At 44.4% G+C, this 25,045-nt stretch overlaps 1 protein-coding gene across 1 annotated transcript in view; it reads left to right on the top strand.

Moving 5' to 3' along the window:
• The window catches only part of GUCY2C (guanylate cyclase 2C), a 69,839-nt gene that overhangs the window by 9,489 nt on the left and 35,305 nt on the right, over positions 1-25,045 (top strand). Inside the window, exons 4-10 of the mRNA XM_032803145.2 lie at positions 3,964-4,179; positions 7,547-7,668; positions 8,593-8,689; positions 14,119-14,236; positions 16,948-17,086; positions 18,582-18,667; positions 19,543-19,654. Of these exons, the coding sequence (XP_032659036.2) occupies positions 3,964-4,179; positions 7,547-7,668; positions 8,593-8,689; positions 14,119-14,236; positions 16,948-17,086; positions 18,582-18,667; positions 19,543-19,654 (890 nt within the window). The remainder of the gene's footprint in view (positions 1-3,963; positions 4,180-7,546; positions 7,669-8,592; positions 8,690-14,118; positions 14,237-16,947; positions 17,087-18,581; positions 18,668-19,542; positions 19,655-25,045) is intronic.

Raw genomic sequence — 25,045 nt, 5'->3', positions numbered from 1 at the left:
CTCTTCAATGGATGCAGCGGAACAAGGAGAAGAACACAAGGGTGACCAGGTGGTTCTTATCCCTCCAACCTTTCCAGTTCCATGTGCAACACAGAGCAGGGAGCCGTCACGTAATGCCGATGGCTTGTCACGTGTGCACTGTCTGGCATTCCAAGCTGCCCAACCCCTTGGTGTTGAGCAGGGGGGAGGGATATGTGACAGACCCAGGCCAGTGGGTACAGGAGTCTGGTAGAGGGCAAATATACTGGTCACTGGCTGAGTAGTTTTCTGTTCCCTGAGTGACTAGAGCAGGGGCTGCACTACTCCCAACTCCTGATCAGACACAGGAGGAGTTGATCCAGACTGTGGGGAAGATCACTGAGGTGAGCAAATCTGCCAATAAGCGCAGGACCCACCAAGGTAGAGGAGGAACTTTGTCACAATATTTCCTGTTATATACATAAAGAATACAAGAGTAAAATGTTGTGTGTATATATAAGTGAAAATACTGTTATCCATGAAATTATGGTCTGACCCTTTTTTGAATCCTGCTACGCTCTAGGCCTCAATGATATCCTGTTGCAAAGCGTTCTATAGCCTACTTGTGCATTGTGTGAAAAAAAATATTTTCTTTAATCAGTTTTGAATTTACCTTCTTTCAATTGCATGAATGTTTCTTTGCTCTTTTACCATGAGTCAGTGTGAATAGAAATCCACCTTCTCTTTTCCACTCACTGTTTTGTATGTTTTTAATCATGCTCTCTTGTATTTGCCTCCTCCCTAAGGTAAAGCATCCCAGACTTTTCAGTCTCCCTCATAAGAGTTTTTCCATGTCCCTTCTCATTCTGACTGCCCACCTCTGACCCCATTCTGTTTCTTCTATATCCTTTTTGAGGTGGGATGACCAGAACTGAACATATTATTCCTTGTGAGGGTGTGTGATTGATTTATATTATACAGTAATATTACCTGCTTTGTATATAGCAGTATTATAATATTTTCTGTATTACACTCCATCCCATTCCTTAAGCATCCTACCATTGCTTTTTTGGACTCCTGCTGTACCTTGATCAAAGAGCTTCACTGAGTTGTTTACAATAATTCTCAAGTCTTATTCCCCACCCCCCGGTTAATTCAGAAGGTTTATGAGGAGTTGAAGCTTCTGCATGGCAACGAAGAGCACTAACCATTAGGCAACCAAGTTGACCCAGGGTAAAATGAACAGATTTGGGAACCAAAAGCAGGTTATTTACCTGGCAGTACTCTAAACCAGCCTGGTAAATTTCCATTTTAACAATGAAATCATCTTCCTGGCTCACTGCATCAGTTGTCCTCCTGAGCACTGTACATCCCTCCACTGGCTCCCCCTTTTCTACTGCGTCAAACATAAGCTATGTCACTTCTTAATAATAATGACCTTTACCTGGAGATAAAGTTAGACAGTAGTTCTGTCATATCAGTGCCAGATAATTCTAATTGCCATATTGTTCAGTACAATATTTCCTATTAAGTGTAAAACATTGTCCTAAAAGAATTGCAGAATTTTTCTAGTGTAAAGTGATAACAGTGCAACATTGCAGAAAATACCTTCACCCATTACAACCTCTCTATGGAGAAAAAATAGTGGTGTTTTCATAAATTCACCCCAGGTGGAGGTTTGCCATGTTTGTCCGTATAACCAGGGGCAGCTCCAGGGTTTTTGCCACCCCAAGGAGCAAAAAGAAAAAAAAGCAAAAAAACCCCCCCAAAACCGCGATCGCGATCTGTAGCTTTACCACCGCCGCTTCAGTCTTTGGCGGCAATTTGGCAGCTGGTCCTTCACTCCGAGAGGGAGTGAGGGACCTGCCGCTGAAGACCCAGACGTGCCGCCCCTCACCATTGGCCGCCCCAAGCAGCTGCTTGCTGGGCTGGTGCCTGGAGCCAGCCCTGTCTATAACCACTGCTATTTCCCCTTCCCCAAAATACACTAAGAAGTCTGGTTGCAGAAGTAAGATTTGTCAATGGCTCTGAAAATCTCTCCTCCAGCCCTGCTCTGTGAAATGCTAAAACCCATTTAAGAAGAATAGCTATTGGTGGCCTGTGATTAATCTGACATCATTCACCTGGCAAAGGATGTCAGCCCACAGTTCATCCAAAACTGTCTTGATGGAAATAACAAGACTTTACTAAGCTATTTTAGATAGCCTTAGTGCATAGGCTGGCATTGTACAATAATTTTACCCCCTACATAAGATGAAATGTGATAACTAGTTCTAGAGGTTCTTATATCACACTTAGAGGTTGAGAGAAAGATTATACAGGGATTGATCAGTCAGCAGACAGGTAGCTTTTTGTTTCTAGCTCCCCTCTGGCCTCAAGAAAATGACAATCATCACCCTCTGATAACTTATTTTAAAAGTTCATGGAACAGCTAATAGGTTTCAGACCCACTCCTAGCACCAGAAGATGGCATCACAGCAACTGTGATGGGTTCCCCCTAGGGTGCTACCCAGAACTGGGGTGCCACTTGGCCCCCTTACCCACCAGCCTGGGCTCCGTCTCACACTATACTGCTGTGACATTGCCCAGAGCTATGATTCCCATGCACTTCACTCCAGCTCAGTGGTTAGATAAAGCAAAAACAAGTTTATTAACTACAAAAGATTTTTTAAGTGATTATAAGTGATAGCAAAGAGATCAAAGCAGATTATCTATCAAATAAACAAAAAATGCAAACTAAATTTGATATGCTAGATAGAGTGAGAACCTGCTAATCATATCAAATCTAAGAGATGATACAAGCAGGCTGCAGATTCTTAAGGGCAAGCTGCACTTGCTTTGCAGCTCGGAATCCCCAGATGTTTCACTCACAGGCTAGAAATCCCTTTAGCCTGGGTCCAGCACTTCCTCCAGTCCACTCTTTGTTCCTCAGGTGTTTCCAGGAGTCTTCTTAGGTGGGGAGAAAAGAACACCAGATGATGTCACTCCCTGCCTTATTTAACTTTTTGCATATGGTGGGAACCCATTGTTCTCAAGCTCAGTTTCCAGACCAGTCTGTGGAAAAATACTGAGGGCTTGGCTACATTAGAAATTTCAAAGCACTAACCCGGCAGCGCTTTGAAGTGTGAGTGTAGTCAGAGCCGCAGCGCTGGGAGGGAGCTGGGAGGGAGCGCTGGGAGGGAGCGCTGCTTGTAAACCACATCCCTTACGGGTGTAGCATGCAGCGCTGGGAGCCGCGCTCCCAGTGCTGCCGCCCTGATTACACTGACACTTTACAGCGCTGCATCTTGCAGCGCTCAGGGGGGTGTTTTTTCACACCCCTGAGCGCGAAAGTTGCAGCGCTGTAAAGTGCCAATGTAGCCAAGCCCTGACATCCCAAGATGCAGTTTAGAGACATGTGATCTCATTACATGTCCTTGTAGAGTCATAGCAGCCATTACTTGGAGGCTGTAGCATTCTCAGGAAGGCTCCCCAGGTGGGAGATAAGCTTCTCCTAAGGCCTATTGTTTTTTCCTAATGGCCCATTGCCCTGAATAGTCCCTTCCCCACTCACTATCTAGACTGAAAGCATCTTGTCTAGTGTATGTTACCCATCCATCCATGCGTTAGTACATTTAAAATACAGATACAGAGTCAATATCCATAACTTCAGATAGAAACATGATACATGCACACAAATAGGATAATCACATTCAGTAAATCATAACGTTTCCAATGACACCTCACATGACTTATCTTGCATAAAATAGATTATAATTATGTCATAATCATTTGGAAGGGTAGTGTGTAGTGGAGGCATGCAGTGTACCTATATCGAGGCTAGTTAAATTGTCAGTTGAGCACCATTATGCTGTTCTGACATTTTAATTAGTTTGTTGTAAAACAAAGTCAGGACACAAAGTGAGAAAGTACTGGGCATGTGAATCACATGGTAGCTACCTTGATATGACATCAATTCATTTATCAGTCATATTGTTTTTTCCCCCCCTCTCTTCTTCCCCTTAGCATTGACACAATATTGGACTTCCCAATGATCTCTGCAGGGAGCTTTGGGCTGTCATGTGACTATAAAGACAACCTAACTCGAATCCTGACTCCAGCCAGGAAACTGACCTACTTCTTCGTTGACTTCTGGAAAAAGTCCAATTTGCCATTCAAAACCAGCTCCTGGGAATCCACCTACCTGTATAAGACAAATAACATCACAGAAGACTGCTTCTGGTAAAAACATTCCCAAGTCTCTCCCAGCTACTGTCCTAGAAAACTTGGACTCATCTCTGGCATGATTTCTTTAGGCTCTCCTTAGATTTCTCCCTCTCTCTCTTTCTCTCTCTCTCTATTGCTCTCATAGAATTGAGAGTTGGAAAAGACCAATTAGACCATCCAATCCCTCTCCTTTCCAGAACAGCAATATTCTCTACACCAGTGGTTCTCAAACTAGGGCCGCTGCTTGTTCAGGGAAAGCCCCTGGTGGGCTGGGCCAGTTTGTTTACCCGCCACATCTGCAGGTTCGGCCGATCGCAGCTCCCTATGACCACGATTCGCTGTTCCAGGCCAATGGGAGCTGCAGAAAGCAGCGTGGGCCAAGGGATGTCCTGCCTGCTACTTCCCGCAGCCCCCATTGGCCTGGAGCGGCGAACCGCAGCCACTGGAAGCTGCGATCAGCCGAACCTGCAGACGCGGCAGGTAAACAAACTGGCCTGGCCCGCCAGGGGCTTTCCCTGAACAAGCGGTGGCCTTGGTTTGAGAACCACTGCTCTACACTACATTTACCAGTGTTATGTCCGGTCTGCTTGACAATGTTCCCAAGCTACAGACTTTCATCACGTCCATTGGGAGAATATTTCACAGTCTAATACATTTCACTGCCTGAGTTTTTGTTGGCATCTAAATTAAATTTTCCCTCTTTCAATTTCATCCCATCACTCCTAGTAATGACTTTCTATATCATCCTAAGTAATTCCTCTACTTCCTCCTTGATGCCTGATTGTCCCCACACAGGATACAAATCAGTCCAGTGGTTACTTGTATCTTGCTAGGGGAAAAGGGGTATCTGATGGCTGTGGAAGGAAGAAAAAAAATCAAGCCCTTGGTTTTACACCATTCAAACATTTGTAGCCTGTTTAAATCCCGAATGTAAATGGTTATGCATCTGGCTTTACATATGAGAGGCCCCATTTAGTACTACTGATATGCATAAAAGTCTGCAAGTTCAGGGCCTGAGTTAGCTCTTTTAATTCTCCCTCACCATAGTCCCTCCAGTCACTGGTTATTTATGTTACACTGAATGCCTTTCAAACTCTGATCAATGTTCTTCTCTGAATGAAATGACTTATAATGAAAGCAATAACCTAGGTATGGTCTCACCAGACCATGGCCATAGAGGGATATTATTACTTTTCTGCTCTGTGACATGATACTTCAGTATATGCAACTGCAGGGGCTGCTCTTTCTGTCATTGAATTGTAAAATCATATCTAATCTGCTGTCTGCTATCACCCTTAGGCCTTGTTCAGTTTTTTAGAGTCTTCTTCATTACCATTGGATTTGAATCAATGATACTGATTTTTTTTCCTTTAGTTACAGTACAATGTCTTTTCCCAAGTTGAATCAATCTTATTTAGTTACTTTTTGCCCAGACTTTAATCTTTCTAAGTCCCTTGGTGTTTTTTTTTCGTTGTCCTCAGTGCTAGGTACAGTTCCTCCTAATTTCATATCATATTGGCATTTCATTAGTATATTTTATTCTATTTTTCATTAATGAAGATGTTAGTACAGACTTAATATCAATCTCTGTGATAGTCCAACAGACACTTTACCTGCACAATATATTGCTATTTATCATTACCCTTTGTTTATGTCCCACAATCAGCCAATTGTCAGTTTGTGTGTGTTCCTATCCCAGTTTGAATTAATTTTTCAAGTAAGATTGAGACAATTGCTTTATTGACATCCAAATATTACATTTAGTGCACTCCACTCTTCCAGTGATTCGGAAATTAAACTAAAAAAGCAATCAAGTTTGTGTGGAAAGATTTATTCTTTATTGCTCTCTGTCAGGAAAAGACATCAGTACCTGCTGAACTTTATGCATCAGCTTGAACCCTATTGACTTCAGTGTGACTTAAGCATGTATTTAAGTGCTCTGTTGAATTGGGAACTAAAATACAATCCCAGTTCCATTATCTCATAGGTGTTTAATGACCATTTTCTCTTAGTATTTGTCCTTTTATTAAGGATAGAAACTTGACTTACAGGATGGTAATTGCCGGGATCATTTTTCTTTCATGTTTTGAAAATTAGTGTTTTTTCTCTAATCTTCTGCTATATCCCCAGTTCTCCATAACTTTCCAAAAATAAATGTCCATGGTACCATATATTCTTTATCTAGATTCCTTTAATACCTTAGGTTTCCTACCATTCAGAGCTGTTGATTTGTGTATTTTCATATTTTCTGTATTTCCTTTATCAATACTACTTGTCATGGTCTTCCTTACTTCTTAATTGTTCAAACTTTGTATTGTTATTTTCAGGAAGGACTTATTTTGTGTAAAGTGTTGTGGTTAACTTGAAGTGTTTTAAATTGACTATTTTCTTTTCAAGATCCAATTTCTGATAAAGCACCTATTAAATAATAAGATCTGATTATTTCCACCCCACAAATATTTAGAGGCATGAGTATCTCCAATGAGACTATTCATGTGTGTAAAGTTGTTAAGACACCTGAATATGTGCAAGATTGGAGCCTTACTCACTAAGGGCATGATCTTGGTGAGGTGCAGAGCACCCTCTTTTCTTACTGAAGACAATAGGAGAAAAAGGTGTTCAGCACCTCAAAGGATGGTGCCCCAAGTGCTGTTACGTTGCAAACTAAGCAAACCAGAGGAGGAAAAATAGAGAAAATTATTTGTTCTCCCTCCGCTAATTTTTCAGACATAGTGACTCAAAATCTCTTTCGTAACTATAGGAGGTACAAAATTTTCAGATAGAAATAGGATTTTCAAATTGACAATGTCCCTTTAGTGATTTTACCTTGCACTTACTCATTCTGCTTTTTTCCTCTCCTTATCTCTTCCCAGCGAGTCTTACTTGACTTTGCACTCTTATTTTTTTACCTCCTATAGTTTTTAATCACTTTTTTTTAAACCTCAGGTCTTTAAGCAGTCCCTTGGAAAACCCCATTTGCACTTCAATTTGTATCTTCTAGGATTCCTCAATCTCCCATTCAACTTCACTCACTAGATTTTGTAATTCCTCAAAGTTTTCTGTTTTGAAAATTATCTTACTACATTAATGAATTATCTGAACCAACCCTTTATAATACCAGATTTAAGTGGTTCTTGGTCAGGTTCAAAGTTTTCCTTTTTATGCTCACATTCTCTACTGCTTTCCCTCCCAAATTCTGTTGTTTAACTTTACTGATGCAGAATGGCTGCTACATTCCAACGCAGAAATGGCTACATTTCTGTAGTAGGTGAAGTGATCCTTATGTGCTGTAAACAGTCTATCAGACATTTTACTATTTAAATGTAAGGCATTAGCAATATTTTCAGCTGATCTATAACCCACACTTCCTACCCTGCATCAGGTACCTCAATGCACTGGAGGCTGGAGTCTCATACTTCTCTTCAGAGGTGAAATTCAAAGAGGTTTTAAGGACACCAGAACAATTAAAGAAAATTGTGAAGGATCAGAGCCGGAAAAGCAATGGTAAGGGGAGAAAAGAGTTCCCTCTCCCTTGCATGCATGCCGTTGATCTCTGTCTATTCACTACTGCCTGGGTTATGTTCTGGGGAAAATATTTCCATTTATGGCAGAAAGAGCACAGACACTCTTTTTCCTCTTCTATTTTTGTGAATGTGGGAAGATGGCACAGAACTCAATTCCCCCACTGTCCTGATAAAGCATATGGGCATATTCTGCTTGTAGAGGCTTCTTGGGATAGATTATCTTCTGAAGACATGGCACTGTCTTCCTACAAGCCCTGTCCAGTGGAGCATTCATAACCCAGTAGCCCCTGGTCATAGTTTGGATTCCTGTGTCACAAGAATGCCCAGCTTTTCTCTGTGTCTGTTTCTCTCTCACACACACCCCTTTTGTGCAACAAGGGGACTCATTTCAAACATGGGGGAATGACCAATCCCTGCTTGAAACCCTGGGCATGGTGGTGATGCCTCAGCTGTATTAACAAGTGCTTATGATAATCCGAACCCCTGACATCAATGGGGAGAGGGAGCATGAGAATAAGGAAGCCAGTGACAGATTAATGGTTTATTCTTCTAATGCCCTTTGCCTTAGAACCTTCTATACCATGTTACTGATAGTAGTTTACGCTGCACTCCATCTATGTGCAATTTTAATGCTCATGAAAGGAAGGTGCTGATAATGGCCGGAGTCAGGCATAATGTGGGCAGGTGCTGAGCAAGCTTTTGCCTCCCACTGACTGTGTAGTTCAGTCCTGACCCACAACTATCTGTTCTCCTATTTCTGGCAATGCCTCTCAGTCCTGACTTGCTGTAGCCCTGCTATTCTAGAGTTTATGGTCTAAGAACAGTATGTAAAACTCTATTTGTCCCCCTCTCCTTAATTGTATGCCTCTCACCTTCTCTCCATCTGTCTTTGCCTGGTTTGTAGTGATCATCATGTGTGGATCCCCAGCTGATGTCAAGACAATCCTTGGGGAAGAGAAAGTGGATGAGGACATAGTCATCATCCTGGTGGATCTTCACAAGTAAAGTATCACCACTGGTTTTCCTTCTGCCCCCACTCCCATTTCTTGTAGGATGGAGCTAATGGAAATAGTGCAAGAGGAACTGTCATGCTGAGGAGACATTTTACCATGAAATATTTCTCAGTCACCTCCTTTTCATAGTCTTCTTGACCCCCTTTTAGCCAATTATCAAAGCTTTTTGGTGTTTCAACCAGGACGCATCCTCCACATCACTTATCCAATCCATGTTAGATTTTTTCAAAGGCATCTAAATTTTGGACTGATGTCATAATCATAGAGTCATGACCTCACTGCAGGATGAAATTATAGAATAACGGAAATCAAAGTCAGAAGCTAGTGTCCTTTCTATCTTCCTCCCTACTACCCCACCAGCAAATGCAGGAATGCACCCAAAAAGATATTCTTCAGGGCTTTGTCTTGTCCAATTTTAAATGACATAAGTAGTGGGGCTTCCACCACCTCCACTGAGAGACTATTCCATAGCCAAATGGATCACCCTACTAGGATATATTTCCTGGTATTCAGCCTAAATATTCACTTGCTCAGTTCATCTTAGTATTCCTAATTACAGCCACTTCAGATCACCTTACGTGATTTCGCTCCTTCTTTAAGATGGGATCTTCAAAGGAGCCTAAGGTAGTTAGGTACTCAGTAGGATTTGGGCATCTAACTACCTTAGGCTCCTTTGAAAATCTGGCCAGAAGGCTAGAATTTTCAAAGGTATAGAGGCACCTAAAGAAGCAGAGAGGGGCCTGGTGGGATTTTCAAAAACATCTAAGGCCTAGTCTACACCGGGGGTGTGTGTGTGTGTATCAATCTATGTTACACAACTTCTGCTACGTGAATAATGTAGCTGAATTTAACATACTTAGATCTACTCACCACAGTGTCTTCACTGTGGTGAGTCAACTGCTGACGCTCTGCTGTTGACTCCGCTTGCACCTCTCGCTTCGGTGGAGTACCGGTGTCGATGGGAGAGCACTCGGCGATCGATTTATCGCGTCTAGACTAGACACAATAAATTGACCCCTGCTGGATCTGTCTCTGCCCGCTGAGTGAGTTAGGCACCTAACTCATTCAAATCAATAGAAGTTAGGGACCTAACCTGCTTAGGCGATTTTGAAAATCCCACTAGGCACCGAAATACTTGGTATTTATGCCCTTAATATAATTGTAGACATTTCTCATATTCCCCTTAGCTGTAGAGGTGGTCAGGAATTTTTTGACAAAGTTTTTCATCCAAAAATGTTGATTTGTCAAACCCTGTGAAAAGGGCAGTTTTGATTAAAGTTTTTCTCAACTCTAAGTTGAAATTTCTACTCAAAATAAAAGCGCAAGAGACCCTGGAATAGCCTGCTGGTTATGGCCCTCTCTTAGGATGCAGGAACCATAAGATGTCTAGGTTCTAGGGCCTGCTTTGCCTAATTCAGAGCAGTGACCTGAACACAAGTCTACCTCATTCCAGGTGAGTGCCCTAACCATGGGGCTATAGCATCAGTCTTTCTTTCTGAGCCAATGAATATTTAACTTACACGAAATGGAACAGCTCCAACAGAAGAGATACACCTTAGAATAGCCTGGTAGCTAATGTACTCAGCTGGGATGTAAATGACCACAGTTCAAGTCTCTGCTCTGAATTAGGCAGAGCAGGCCCTAGAACCTAGATGTCTTATGGCTCCTGCATCCTAAGAGAGTGCCATAACCACTAGGCCATTGGTTATTCTATAGTTGGTCATTCTGATTTTTCACAATTTTTTTTTCAAAGGTCTCGGTTTTGTCCCACTGTAGCATAAGATGCTTTTCAAATCATGAAATTTCTCGCAGGACAGGAAAACTGTTTCCTACCCAGTTCTACTTAGTTGCATAATTTGGCCAAATGACATATGGGATTTGTTTAAAAATCTCCCTACATTTACCATTTCCTCTAGCACCTGGATTGTTTTCTTGCTATTCTGATTTTCCAGTTTGTCAGACTTATATAAAGGTGAGAGAGAGAGAGGCTATTACCAGGCCAGTTATTGCACTGACCTCCACAGCAGTGATCTCAATGGGATTTCACAAATACAAGATTCTGACATCACTGCAGGATGGAACAGCAGCTGGAGGTCTAGAAGTTTTCATTCAAACACATATCTGCAATAACAGGGAAGGGAGTTGTTGTCAGTAAGAGTTGATGGCATTGAGAGAAATGGTCTTTCAGGTTTGCCCTAGGATTAAATCCCTCTTTGAAACATACTAAGCTTGGATGTGAGCAAGTATATAAATCTGAAGGAAATCAGGTAGCAGTAGTATATTGACCATCTCTTTGATGGTATGTATAGGACAAATTTTTATTATGGATGTTAGAATGATGTAAGAGCTATTGAAAATTTCACAAAACAGAGTACTATTCATGGTACTCTAAATATCCTGTGACTATAAGTCACCAGTTCCAATCAGGTCCATGCAATGGCTGGCAGGCAAAAAACCAGGAAAACTCAGATTAGGAATGGTTTGTGGAGCCTTTCACTGATTACAGTTCTATGTGAAATGGACTGGTTATCTCAGTTCAATATCACTAAGACAATATATGCTAACTTGTTCCAGTAGTGGCAACCTCAAAGAGGCTGAGAATCCCCAGGACCATGGAGTCTGAATGCCTGTCAATCCTAGAGCTGGCCTTTCTGGGTCACGTTTGAGGCACTAAAGGAATAGTTTAGTAATCTAAGATCTAGGTTCAAACACCTCTTGGAATCACAGTTTAAAGTTCCAACAGGCTCAACTCAATCTTTCCTCCTCCAAAGGGAATACATGAAGTAGCCTGCAGTTCACTTGGTGTGTGTGCTTTTCAGATGACACCTTGAAAACGTGGGGTACTGTAAGCGTTGTGTTGACATCAAGCTTCCTATGACACTTTCCATAAGATCAGGGGAATGCCCTTCTGTCCTTAGCCACAATTTCCTTGCCTTCACTAGCGTGCAGAGTGGTGTCTGAAACTGATTGCCTCTCTCCCCCGCCCAGCTGCCTATATTTCAGTGGTGTTGTGTTGATATAGATGTAAAGAGCAGACTGGGGAGGAAGATGTGCTCCTGGTTAAGGCACGCTTCTTGGACTCGAACACTTGGGCTTCATTCCTGGCTCTGCCACAGACCTAGGGCACGTCACTAAGGGTTGGTTTACATGGCACTGGCAAAGCATGTTAGAGGATGTGATTGATAAAGCGCTTCAGTGAACAGTGCTCCTACTGCCCTGCATGGACCTTTCTGGAACAAGCTAAAAGGATTATGTTAACACAGTCTGAGTATCTTTTAGTTCATGTCAGCAAGGTCTACATGGGGCAGTTAAAGCATTTTACAAATCACACCATTCTAATGCGCTTTGCTGATGCCATATAGACAACTTCTATAGAGGTGTTTTGAAGATAAATTCATTTATACGTGGCCCCGCATCACCATCGTGTGTAAAAATATGTACAGATAGGGTCGTCTGTGCAGTGATAGCACAGACTAAATCTCCACTCTGCCTGGGATGGGGGGATGAGATGATTTTTTTCTCCCTTCAGTAGGAGGATTGGAGCCACCACTGCAGTTGCTGCAGCATGTTGTCTTCTGACAGGTCCAGCTGCCTCAGTGCCATGCCCTCCTGCCATTCCTTGCTGCTTGTGTTTGATTTTAACATAACCCTGTAGTTTATGGGATGTCTCAGATCAGGCCTTCTCAAATACAAACACAGAAATATGCTAAATCCAAACAAGCAGCAGAAGGTAACTGGGTCAGGCCCCACTTTTCTCAAGTGGTGGAGTTCCCCAGATAGCTCTGTGGATTTAAATTCTGTTGGGCCAAGAGCCCTCTGTCAGCCAGGACTGAAGCATAGATCATGTTCATCTGTAGAGCTAAGTCAGCCATTGCTCGGAGGTCTCTCGCAGAGCTACTAAATCCTGTGGGCTCCAGGGAATTTTCCCTATTGTTCAGTCCTAGCCTGATTGTAAAGTGCTTTGAGATCCCTTCAGGGTGAAAGGTGCAGCGTGAATATCTGAGGATATTATTAAGGGCAGGGACAGTGGGTATGGGGGTGGGGAGGCTGCTGCTGCCTCCTGTGCTTGGGCTAAAGCAGTGCCGTAACAAGGGCGAGGCGAGTGAGGCACTTGCCTTGGGCACAAAAAACAGAGGGGCACAGCTCTACCACGATCGGCGGCGCTTCGGCGGCAGCTTACCGCCGCTGCTTCTTCTCCCTGAGTCCCTGTCGGAAGAAGGACCTGCCACCGAATTGCTGCTGCCGCTTCATTCATTCTTCAGTGGCGGGTGCTTCTCTCTGAGAGGGACTCAGGGACCCACCGCCAAATTGCCACCGAAGAGCCTGGAGCCGACTCTTGCCTGCGGCACAAAAATTCGTTGTTACGGCTCTGGGCTAAAGAGAGGACTTTGGACTCCAAAGCTCTTACTCTGACACTAAATTCATTCTGAAAGTTAAAAAGACAAGAATGAGCAATCAAATGTGAGTTATGGGAGGAGATTCACAAAAGGAGCTTTAAGCAATCCAACTGTACCAAATACAATGATATAATACTGGCCTTTCCCATTGATACTTATAGTCAATCTCCTCTCAGTGATGCTTTCAGCAAGTGGTTCTCAGACTGTGGTTTGTGGAGCACTTGTAGATGGTCTGCAGAGCTGCTTCTGTCATGAAGTGAAGTAGCAGCCATCTTCAAGCAGTGGCCCATCCTGCTAGTGTAGCTCATCACCAAACTTTGATGGTTTCCACAGACTCTTTTAGCTCACTAAACTAAGGAAAAACAAGCCAGTCCTTCTCTGCACCCTGCATAGCTATTTCATATCTTTCTTGGCCAAGTGTTTCTGTTGTGTAAATTCTGCTGTGATCAAGTTTGTAAAGGACACCAAAATTAGGAAGATAGTAAATGCATCAGAGGTCAAAAACAAATTGACCAGTAATCTGGAGATATTGTAGTAATGGAGTCTTCAGACACCAAGAAGAGACTCGGGCCCAGGTATTTAGGCTCCTAACTTCCACTGATTTTAATAGATGTTAGAAGCCTAGATGGCATTTTGGATCTGGGACTCAGTCTCTCTACGTGTAAAGTGTTCAAGCAGGGACAGAAAATAAACAGCACAGAAACAAAACAGGGCAATAGAATCTATTTAGTCATATGTGTTTTTTTTTTAATCTGGTCTTTTCAGATTTGTCCCAATATTACAATTTTGTGTAGCTAAACACTATAGCTGCCACAGGGGTAATGTGAACAATGGAAAGGGATGTGTCTACCACAGTGAAAGTGATTTACAATGTCAAAAAGTTTGAGAACCACCATGTGAACCTGTTAATCAAATGTTTGTTTTGGAGAGAGGGGGAAGGTCTCTCTAGGTATGCAGAGCTGGAGGTCTGCCCTGCTCCTGCTATCATTGTCCCTGAAGCACTTGTGTTTTTCTTTGCAGTAACATCTACTTTCACAACAACACCAAATCAGACAGTTATATGCGGAATGTCCTTGTCTTGACGCTGCCACCGCCCAGTTACACACCGAATTCCATAAATTCCACAGAAGAATACCTGGTAACCACACTATTTCATATCTGATCATTTCATCCAGCTCACCTGTGTTCAAACAAGAGTGTTCCAAAAACATAAATAAAAAGGCTGCTACTGACTGTACTCATCCCACAAAACAAATTAATCACATTGCAAAACAGCAGCGTGGTATAGCAATGTTTAACTCTTCATGTCATGACAGTGTGACAATGCTGGATTACATCTCATTCTCCTGCTATATTCTGACATCATGATGTGGGGTTACAGCATCATAAAGCAAAGGTGCAAGATGGTTGTACTACTCTATGAGGCCCAAACTAAGTTCAAAGCTTTTAATTGGCCTGCAAGTGTCTAATTTATGGGACTTGGGAGAGAGCTGTGAAAATTTTTACTCCTGGGGGAATTCTGTGCCACTGCGCATGTACAGAATTTATGTCCCCCCCAGATTTCTTTGTTTCCCCACAGAAAAATGACTCTCTGACAAGGAAGCAAAGGGAAGCCACAAAACTATGCTCCCCAGCAGCATGTTTCAGGTGCCCAGGGCAGCCAGCAGAGTGGTAGATCACTGTGGGTTGGGGGCAGAATTGGGGAAGACACGGCTGGTGGCTCCTACCCTGCGCCAGGCTCAGCTGCTAGTTCCGGCTGAGCTGGGGAGGATGGGACTTCCTCTTCTCCTATATAGCATCTGGGGTTGGGTCAGACCCACCCCCAGATTTCTCCCTCGGCAGTAGGAAGCTCTGCAAACCGCACCCCCCCCCCCAGCACTTCCTGTACCTATTGCTCCTTAGCTGCAGGGGGAGGGATTACTATACAAGCAGCTGCTCCCCCATCCATCTAACTCCTGTGCATCCAGATTCCCTCATACCTACTCCCTCCCTCTGAGCCTCACCCTACCCCTGTAACCAGAACCCCCCGTGACAAGCCCCATTCCCCCTGTACCTGGACCACCCAGAAGACCACCCACACCTACTGAATCCCACCCTACTGAATCCCAACCAGCTGCATCTGGATCGCAAGCCAACTGAACCCCACACCTCCAGCATCTGGACCCCCCACTGAGCCCCCAAACCCAGACCCCCCCCTGCTGAGCTCTATTCCATGCCCACACACTCAGAACCCCCCCTGCTGAGCACCAACCCCCTTCACCTGGGCCCCCCAGTACAGTCCCATTACCATTCCACCCAGAACCCCCCAACAAGCCCCTATGCATCCAGATCCTGCCCACACTCAGCTCTCCCACTGAGCCACCCGCACGCAGATTGCCCCACACAGAACCCTCTTAACCCACGCCTGGATCCCCCCACGCTAAGCCCTCCACACTTGCATCCTGCCTTGCTGAGCCTGCTTGCCCACACCTGGTGCACCTGGCATGGAGGGACAGGGCTCTGGGGTGTTTCTGGGGCAGGCCTGGTCCTTGCGCTGTGTCAGAGTTGGGTGCAGCCTCACTGCTGAGTCCATGTCCTGGGGAAGGAAGGGGAGCTGCACAGTGATCTCCCATGTCTGTGCAGCCAGTGGCCTGTGCTCCCCAATGCCATGCTGGAGCCTCCACATTTATTTGACAAATAACATTTGCAGAATTTTAATATATCATTTACAGAATTTTTAATTTTTTGGCATAGAATGCCCTCAGAAGTAGAAAATATGGACTGTACCTTAAGTTTTGGGGTGACTGTACAGTCTATCAGATGCTTTCTAGAGTAGCTATACTACATAATTCAGGCCAGATTTATAGATGAGGTGGGGCTGTGAGGGAAAAAGGAGCTGTGGCCAGGTTTCAGAGACACAGACTGTGGGGAAAACAAGAGCTGAGAAACAGAAACTCTGCTACACTACAGAGGAAGCCAGGGAAAAAGGAAGGGTCTGGAATTGTGATTTGAGGGAGCTGTGGGAAGACAGACATGAAGCACCTTGCTCCCAAAGGAGAATAAGTGGGGGATTTGGAAGTGGGAGACCCTCTTGTGACAGGTTTCTAGCTGAGCAGTACAACTACAGGGCTTAGTTGGCTTTCCTTGCCCCTGAGGATAAGTGTAATGGTATCGCTACTGCCCTCTGGTGCAGAACAACAGAATGAACTCTGATGAAAGGTAATTCAGTGATTTTTTATGGGTGACCTTGCTCTGCCCGTTTGAGGCCTGTCATCTACAATGTCACAGCAGATCCTGGGTTATTTGGAGCTTATGCCGTTGCATTTCTTTTCCGGGTCAACTTTCTGCTACCTGGGTTGCATCAGCAAAAAGTCAGGCAGGACCAGTGCCTTATGTACCTTTAATATCATCAAGTCTCCCCTGCAGGTTTGTAGAAACCTTTGAGGCACCATCAAGTATTACAGACTAGTGAACTAAACCCAAGGCATGGAAGATTTAGAAATCAACAGTCGTCAGGAGGTGTCTCGTGGAAAATACTTTTGACCCACAGCACCTCTTGCTATTCCAGTCTTAGGGCCTCCCCAGTTCTGTCACTGCACCTGAATCTTGACCTGCAGTATCCTCTTACTACGGACCTGTGGCTGCATCACCTCACTCTGCTTATATATCTCAATCCCACCTTGCAGCATCCTATTTTTCCAAGCCTGAACCACACACCACCACTACCAATGCACTTCACTCTGATCTGCAGCAGCTTCTGCTGTTCCATTCCTGAAGTTTTTCCTGAGCTGATACTCCCAACTATGCTGCAGTTTTGGATGGAGATATAAACAGGCTGTGTTGCCAGCTTATTTTTTTCCCCTATTCTAGCTGAATAATGACTATATTGTCGGCTATTTGGATGGAGTCTTGCTCTTTGGACACGTCCTGCAGAAACTTCTGATCTCCCAACATCCAGTTGAGAGTCTCACTGATTTCACTGAACAGTTTCGGAACGTCACATTTAAAGGTAATCAAGTACAATTCTGAGCAACAGCTCACTGAGTGGACTGTGGGGAGAGGGAGTTTGTTTTCCAGGTGGGCATGAGGGGCAGTCTCTTACTGCTGAATGGGTTCAGACTCTGCAATGAGTTGTCTTCCCTCTTGTTCTGTTCAGTTGATTTTTCCAAATATACTGTGATAATCAGCACTGAAAAAACAGATTAAGTAATATCCATACACAGAGAATCCCCCTGCATATACATCACATACAAAATAAGAGATGAAACTTTTTATAAATTTCAATTAGGACCAAAGTGTTTGAGGGCCAGAATCTCTCCTGGGCTGCAGGCTCTTCACACTGGTCTGGTGGTGTAAAGGGTACAGAAATGACCTAGGAGGAATACTCCTGGATAGTGGGAGGGGCACTTCCTGGTCAGCACAGAATAAGATGACGTGTTCAGCACCCTTGGCCTTATTACATTGTGCTTTTCTGGTGTAGGTGTAGAGGACTGAATTGTCTATATGGGGACTATTGCCTGGGTGGACCAAAGGATGTGTAATAGTGAGGCATCCAAGTGAGTTGCAGAGTCCATTAGACTCTTCCCTGTCATCTGACTGGCGTCCAGGTTTTATTTTAGGCTAGACACAAGGTTGGATGAGGATGAAGTATACATAACATTGAACCAAATCCATCTCTAAGCTTCATCCCCAAAAATGTATCCAGGTCTTCTTTTGTCATTGTCCTGGATGGCAGTGTGGGGAGTAAGTATAGTAGATAACATTTAGTCACAGCTACCATTGGGCAAGAAAGCATCAGCATCAATTTCACCATTGACTTCAGAGGGAGAAGAATTAGGCCAACACTGAGTGATTTTGAAGATTACACCCTAAAATCCTTAGTCTATAACATTAATGTATCCTGAGTTATGGAATGTATGTGTTCCCCATCATAAGAAAGAAAGCAGCAGGTAAGAAAAAGTATGATTAAAAATGGCAAGATACACAAGGTTATTAGACCCAAACAGCTATCCCTCAAAAGATGAAAATCTAGCCCAAGTGAAGCCAGTAGAAAAGAACATAAATTATCTCTGTATTTCCCTCCTTGTTAACAGACTTTAAGACCAAGGATAGAATCAGAGTTTCCTTCTCACCTCTAGAGATGGTCCCTTGAAGGCACGTTGGCAGGATCAGTGTATGGAAATAAAACAAACTGGTTGCTACATGAGTTGTATCTTCTCTGTGGTCAGGGAGGCTTCATTCTTCAGTATTGTCAGATCTACTCCTTTTACCAATTTCAAACTCATATTTTAAAGCAAAAATAGTTTGGAAATAGGGGAGAAGCAGAGGTTGAATAAGCTGATATGGGTGCTAAGAAGGGTCCTGTTATGTAGATGCAGAAGGTTAATGGGAAGAAAAACCCTAACATCAGAAGTCTCTTAATTTACACCTCTCTTCTTGTCACATGTTAATGCTTCTTGGGAAAGTGCCAGGCTCCTTCATTGATCTGTTCCTTGTGTCCACAGGTGCATTGGGTCCAGTGACCCTGGACGAATTTGGAGATCTTGATGTCAATTTGTCCCTGTTGTATACATCAGTAGATACCTATCAAGTATGTAATTCCATTAAGAACGTATTCTGTGGTGATCTGTGAGAGGGGAACTGGAGGCCCTGGGTTAGAATGTGACTATGACAAGAGGGATAGCCAGAGCTGAAAGGGAGGTGTACTAGAGCTGTCTGTGTGCAGGTGTGGGGGGTAAGGAAGCAAGCAAACAAATTAAAAGTGTTCTCCTCTCTTTCTTCTCTTCTGGGAGAGGGGAGTCCATGGGAAATTAGAGAAAAGTAAGGGTGACCTGGGACTCAGGAAGTCTTCCTGGGTTAGCTCTTTGGGCTTAGTCTAGATGGGGGTCTATCTCCAGCCCCTCCTCATGGGGCATGTTGTTTTGAGGCTCAGTTGTGCAGCTTTGGGAGAAGTGAAGCTTGTTGCTGTCTCTCTCTATGAGCCCAGCTTGGCTTTCAGAGGCAGGGCAGCCTTCGTCCTGTTCACTGCCCCATCCTGGGGCAGGTGTTCCCTTTTAAGCTCCCTCCACTCCAGGCAGAACAAGCCTTGCAGGTGTGTCTTGTTGGTGTTGAACAGGCCGAGGGGAACTTGTTTATCTCCTCTCTGCCATTTTGAGAGCATGCCTCTTCACAGCAGCACAATGAGGCAAGTGGAGAAAGACGTCACCCTGATGACTTAGTAGACCGATAAAGTCAAAACCACCAGACTTTGTGGGACTGCTGCACTTCTGGGAAGAACAGAGTAGTAGTACAGGCAGAATATGAAAAACAGAAACATGAACCAGGCTGGAGGGGACACATCACTGCAGTACAGGGCATGAGTCTATTTTGCTGAGGGTTGTGTAGTGCATTATGGGAGGATGAAGCAAAGGAAAGGGACTGAGCACGAGAGCTATTAACAAAGTTCATTTCTATACTCTGTCACAGTTCCAGACCCTCCTGCAGTATGACACTCATCAGAATGAGACAAAACCAATGACTACCAGCCCATCTTTCATCTGGAAGAACCAGAAGCTTCCTAATGACATTCCGAGCACCGGTGAGATACCTACTAAAACTGGTTCATAATGGAGGGGGCTCATGCACCATTAAGATAACACTTACTATGCAATGTGACCACCCAATCTTAACTGTCATAGGGATGTCAATAGGAGCAGCTCCCACTGGCCAGGCCATCGCTTCCTGCAGCTCCCAATAGCCAGGAACAGCGAGCTGCAGTCACTGGGAGCTGCAAGCGGCCATACCTGCGGACGCTCGGGTAAACAAAGCGTCTTGCAGCCTGCCACCCAATCTTAACTGCCATTGGGATGTCAATAGGAGCTGAGAATATGACAGTACCTTATCGTAGCCTAACTAAACCTGTCATTTTCTGTGTACCCAATACAACTTCAAATTATCATTTCTGTTCATATATTGCTAGGAGTCTTACTGTACTCTGTGCAGCACAGTTGATCTATGGTGTACTTGATGCTATTGGAATAACAGAGACTCGGTGGGATAACTCACATGACTGGAGTACTGTCATGGATGGATATAATCTGTTCAGGAAGGACAGGCAGGGCGGACAAAGTGGAGGAATTGCACTGTTTGTAAGAGAGAAGTATGACTGCTCAGAGCTCTGGTATGAAACTGCAGAAAAACCTGGGAGTCTCTGGATTAAGTTTAGATGTGTGAGCAACAAGGGTGATGTTGTGCTGGGAGTCTGCTGTAGACCAGGAGACCATGGGGATGAGGTGGACGAGGCTTTCTTCCGGCAACTAACAGAAGTTACTAGATTGTAGGCCCTGGTTCTCATGGGAGACTTCAATCACCCTGATATCTGCTGGGAGAGCAATACAGCAGAGCACAGACAATCCGGGAAGTTTTTGGGAAGTACAGAGGACAATTTCCTGGTGCAAGTGCTGGAGGAACCAACTAGGGGCAGAGCTCTTCTTCACCTGCTGCTCACAAACGAGAAAGAATTAATAGGGGAAGCAAAAGTGGATGGGAACCTGGGAGGCAGTGACCATGAGATGGTTGAGTTCAGGATCCTGACACAAGGAAGAAAGGAGAGCAGCAGAATATAGACCCTGGACTTCAGAAAAGCAGACTTTGGGCAGGATCCCCTGGAAAAATAACATGAGGGGGAAAGGAGTCCAGGAGAGCTGGTTGTATTTTAAAGAATCCTTATTGAGGTTGCAGGAACAAACCATCCTGATGTGTAGAAAGAATAGTAAATATGGCAGGTGACAAGCTTGACTTAACAGTGAAATCCTTGCTGATCTTAAACGTAAAAAAGAAGCTTACAAGAAGTGGAAGATTGGACAAATGACCAGGGAGGAGTATAAAAATATTGCTCAGGCATACAGGTGTGAAATCAGGAAAGCCAAATCACACTTGGAGTTGCAGCTAGCAAGAGATGTTAAGAGTAACAAGAAGGGTTTCTTCAGGTACATTAGCAACAAGAAGAAAGTCAAGGAAAGTTTGGGCCCTTTACTGAGTGAGGGAGGCAACCTAGTGACAGAGGATGTGGAAAAAGCTAATATACTCAATGGTTTTTTTGCCTCTTTCTACACGAACAAGGTCAGCTCCCAGACTACTGCACTGGGCAGCACAGCATGGGGAGGAGGTGACCAGCCCTCTGTGGAGAAAGAAGTGGTTCAGGACTATTTAGAAAAGCTGAACAAGCACAAGTCCATGGGGCCGGATGTGCTGCATCCGAGAGTGCTAAAGGAGTTGGCGGATGTGATTGCAGAGCCATTGGCCACTATCTTTGAAAACTCATGGCAATCAAGGGAGGTCCTGGATGACTGGAAAAAGGCTAATGTAGTGCTCATCTTTAAAAAAGGGAAGGAGGAGGATCTGGGGAATTACAGGCCAGTCAGCCTCACCTCAGTCCCTCGAAAAATATTGGAGAGGTCCTCAAGAATTAATTCTGAAGCACTAGAGGAGGAAAGTATCATGAACATCAGCATGGATTTACCAAGGCAAGTCATGCCTGATTAACCTAATTGCTTCTGTGATAACAGAACTGGCTCTGGTGGGTGAGGGAAAGCAGTGATGTGTTATTCTTGACTTAGCAAGCTTTTGATACTGTTTCCCCACAGTCATTTCTGCCAGCGAGTTAAAAGAATAATGCAGGCTGCGAAAGTGCGAATGGCTGGTTAAGCGGGAGTAGACAGCTGCTAGATCATCGGGCCTCAATGTTAGGGTAGTGATCAATGGCTCGATGGCTCTAGTATGGCAGCTCGCATATCAAGTGGCCGGTGCCCCAAGGGGTTCTCGCAGCTCCGTGCCGGGGGCCCTGGAGTTTTGTTCAATATCTTCATAATAGAGATCTGGCAGTATGGTGTGAACTGCACCTGAGCAAGGTGTTTCCAATAGACATTAAAAATGGGAGGCCGCTTAGGTAGATATCTGGGGTCAGGCGACTAGGATACAGAGGGACCCTAGACAAATTAGAGGATCCTGGGCTCGCAAAACGATCGGATGAGGTTCAACAAGGACAAGTTGCAGAGTCCTGCGCTTAGGATGAAGAATCCCATGCACTTGTACAGGCATAGGGACCTGCCCCCGTTTAGCTAGGGCCAGAGTTCTGCAAAAAAGGAAGCCCCAGAGCTTTAAGTGACGAAAGAGCTGGATATGAGTAACAGGTTGCCCTCTTTGCCCCAAGCAGGCTACCCTGCCATGTTGCAGCTGTATAAGCTAGGTGGGATTGCCAGCAGATAAGGGACTGATCATTCCCCTCTGATTCGACATTGTGAGCCTCATCTGGGAATACTGGGTCCAGTTACCGGCGACAACTCAGAAAGGATCATGGAAATAAACTGGTGAAGACGTCCAGCGAAGGGCCAAAAATGATTAGCAGGCTGGAGCAACATGACCTTATGAGGAAAGCTGAGCGGAGGGATCGTTTAGTCTGCAGAAGAAGAATGAGTGGGGATTTGAATGCTGCTTTCAACCTCCTGAAAGGGGGTTCACAACGAGGATAGATCAGACGTTTTCAGTCCTGGTAACCTGCCTCGATCGAGACGAAGATAGTTTAATGGTCTCCAAGTTTAGTGCGGGGACCGTTAGTTGGATGATGAGGAAAAAACTTTGTTCACTAGGCGAGAGGTGGTGAAGCACTGGAATGTACAGGGAGGTCTGAAGGCCTAGAATCTCCTTCCTTAGAGGTTTTTAAGGTCAAGCTTGACAAAGCCCTGGCTGGGATGATTTAGTTGGAGATTGGTCCTGCTTTGAGCAGGGGGTTGGACTAGATGACCTCCTGAGGTCTCTTTCAACCCTGATACTCTATGATTCTATGTGGCTGGAAGAGATCACATTGGACAGTAAAAACTTTATTGAAGTGTAATGTTACTGTGATGGACCAAAGGGGCAGAGTTAATGTTGCATGGCAGGTGTCTTCCTAACTTTGCATTTCCTACATTTCTAAGGTTTGTGCTTTCTTAGCCCATGCAATAGTACCTCCACCTGGCACCTGAACCGCTCATTTTCTGGCTTTCTGACCTTTGGATTTTTGGACACAAACTCACGTTGTGGATGAGCATGAAGAGCCTAGGGTTCTGTGGAGAGCCAGAAAGCTTAACTCCATGTTAACACAGTGTCTTGTATGCAAATAGCTGTAAGCTGTACAAAAAGCTGTAGGTGGAGAACAGTTCAGTATGGCTGTACTTCACTCACTACTGGATGGTGCCTCCTCTGGCTGTTCTGGGGATTAGCTGTGCCAGGGCAACACCCCTTCTTGCAGTTCCACCCCATCTCTCTGTCCACAGTCCCCCCTCTCACTTCCAGAGCTTCCTGCTTCCTCTGCCAGATCACTCAGCGTTTCCCTCTTGTGGCATCAAAATCTTTCAACACAATTTGTCCCAGGCAGTCTGCTTCCTGCCTCCTGGTCTGCGCTACTTCCCCAGTGGCTGGCAGGGGAAACTGGTCCTTCCCTCTACTCTGTGTTCCAGATCAGGGGCCCTTCCATCACTTGCTAAGATCTGCCCTATCCCATACCTTGCTGCTTTTCCCCTGAGCTTTTCCTATCTTTCTGGTTCTATGGGTTTGCCAGCCCAAACTCCATCTTCCCAGGGAGTAGCTGTAGACTACCCTCCAGTCCTAACCATATTGCCCTTCTCCCAGGAAGCAAATGAAGACTACTTCCCTGTGGCCTCCAGCTACTGTCAGCTTTTGGGCTTTATACAGACTGCTCCTGTTCCTGTCCCTGTCCAGCTGAGCCTTGACTCTAATTAATCCCTGTTCCCTGGCTTCTCCTCCAGGTGCAGCCTGGGTAGTTAATTGGCTCAGCTAGCCACCTTAACCCCTTCTCCCTTGTGTGGGATAGACACCCTATCACAGGCTGATACTAACTCAGCCATCAGTATATTGTGATCAGTGGAACTGGAGCCAGAGGGCCCTTATTCCCTGGAGGGACAAGGACTGTTATTGACAGCACACCAGGGGACAGGGAATGGGTGGAGTTTGTCTGAGTTGCTTCCAGCCTCAGGGAGAGCGCAGTGCACAGGGTTTAATGACATTATACTTGTTGAACTTAACCTGCATTCAGCTTCACTCTTTGCTAATGAAACAAGGAAGAGGACACTCCCCGTAAAAGTGAGCTCAACCTAGCTCCCACTGGCTTGACCCAGACTCTGTTTCAGTTCTTGATAGCTTTCTGCTGACCCTTTGTATGACCTAGGACAAGTCTGGACCACAGAATCATGACATACCACTTTCTCTTGGTGACCAAAAGTTCCTTCTGTATTTAATCAGATTTTAAATCCAGACTACTAGAATTCAGAGTTTTGTGGAACATAGTGGCACCAAAAACCCACTAGAGAGCAGATGAGCACTTTGATTATTTGGCAAAAGAGTTATTTAGCACATTAAGCTAATGTCCTACATATCTCTGTTGACAAGCGTTATTGTGCAAATGTAGCTAAGCTGAGGTCCCACTCATTGTTCTCCCCCCAATCTTGAGTCCATTTGCAGTAAAGGGTTACATGGAACGTAGTGTTTTCATTTACATTCTTCCACCATCCTCAAACTCCTTAAGAAAATGCCTCAGGAAGTCATTTATAGCCAAAAAATAGGAAACCTGACATTTTTACAGAGTTTAGTTTCCTCGATAGTAGAAACATTATAATGAGACCAGTATATGTTTTAGCGCCATAAATAGGCTTCCTGAATCATCCAAAAGTCTATGAAAACACAAATCCAGAGCTATTAGGCTTAGTTCAGGATTATGCATATACTACCATTTTCAATTTGTAGCAGTCAAGCAAGCCATAGTAAAGCAGGGGATCAGTACTTGCAAATCTAGAAGTCCAACTTCTGATATAACCAGATTTTTTGCAGCTTAGGCAAAACAAACAAACATAAATGCTTTCCAAAGCCAAGAGTTTAAAAAGGCTTCCTCCAGCCAGTTTCCAAATAAATATATTCAAACAGAAAATGGCTTTAG

Source organism: Chelonoidis abingdonii, chromosome 1, assembly GCF_003597395.2.
Source record: "Chelonoidis abingdonii isolate Lonesome George chromosome 1, CheloAbing_2.0, whole genome shotgun sequence".
NCBI classification, from domain to species: domain Eukaryota; kingdom Metazoa; phylum Chordata; order Testudines; family Testudinidae; genus Chelonoidis; species Chelonoidis abingdonii.
This window is presented reverse-complemented; position numbering and strand designations above follow the sequence as displayed.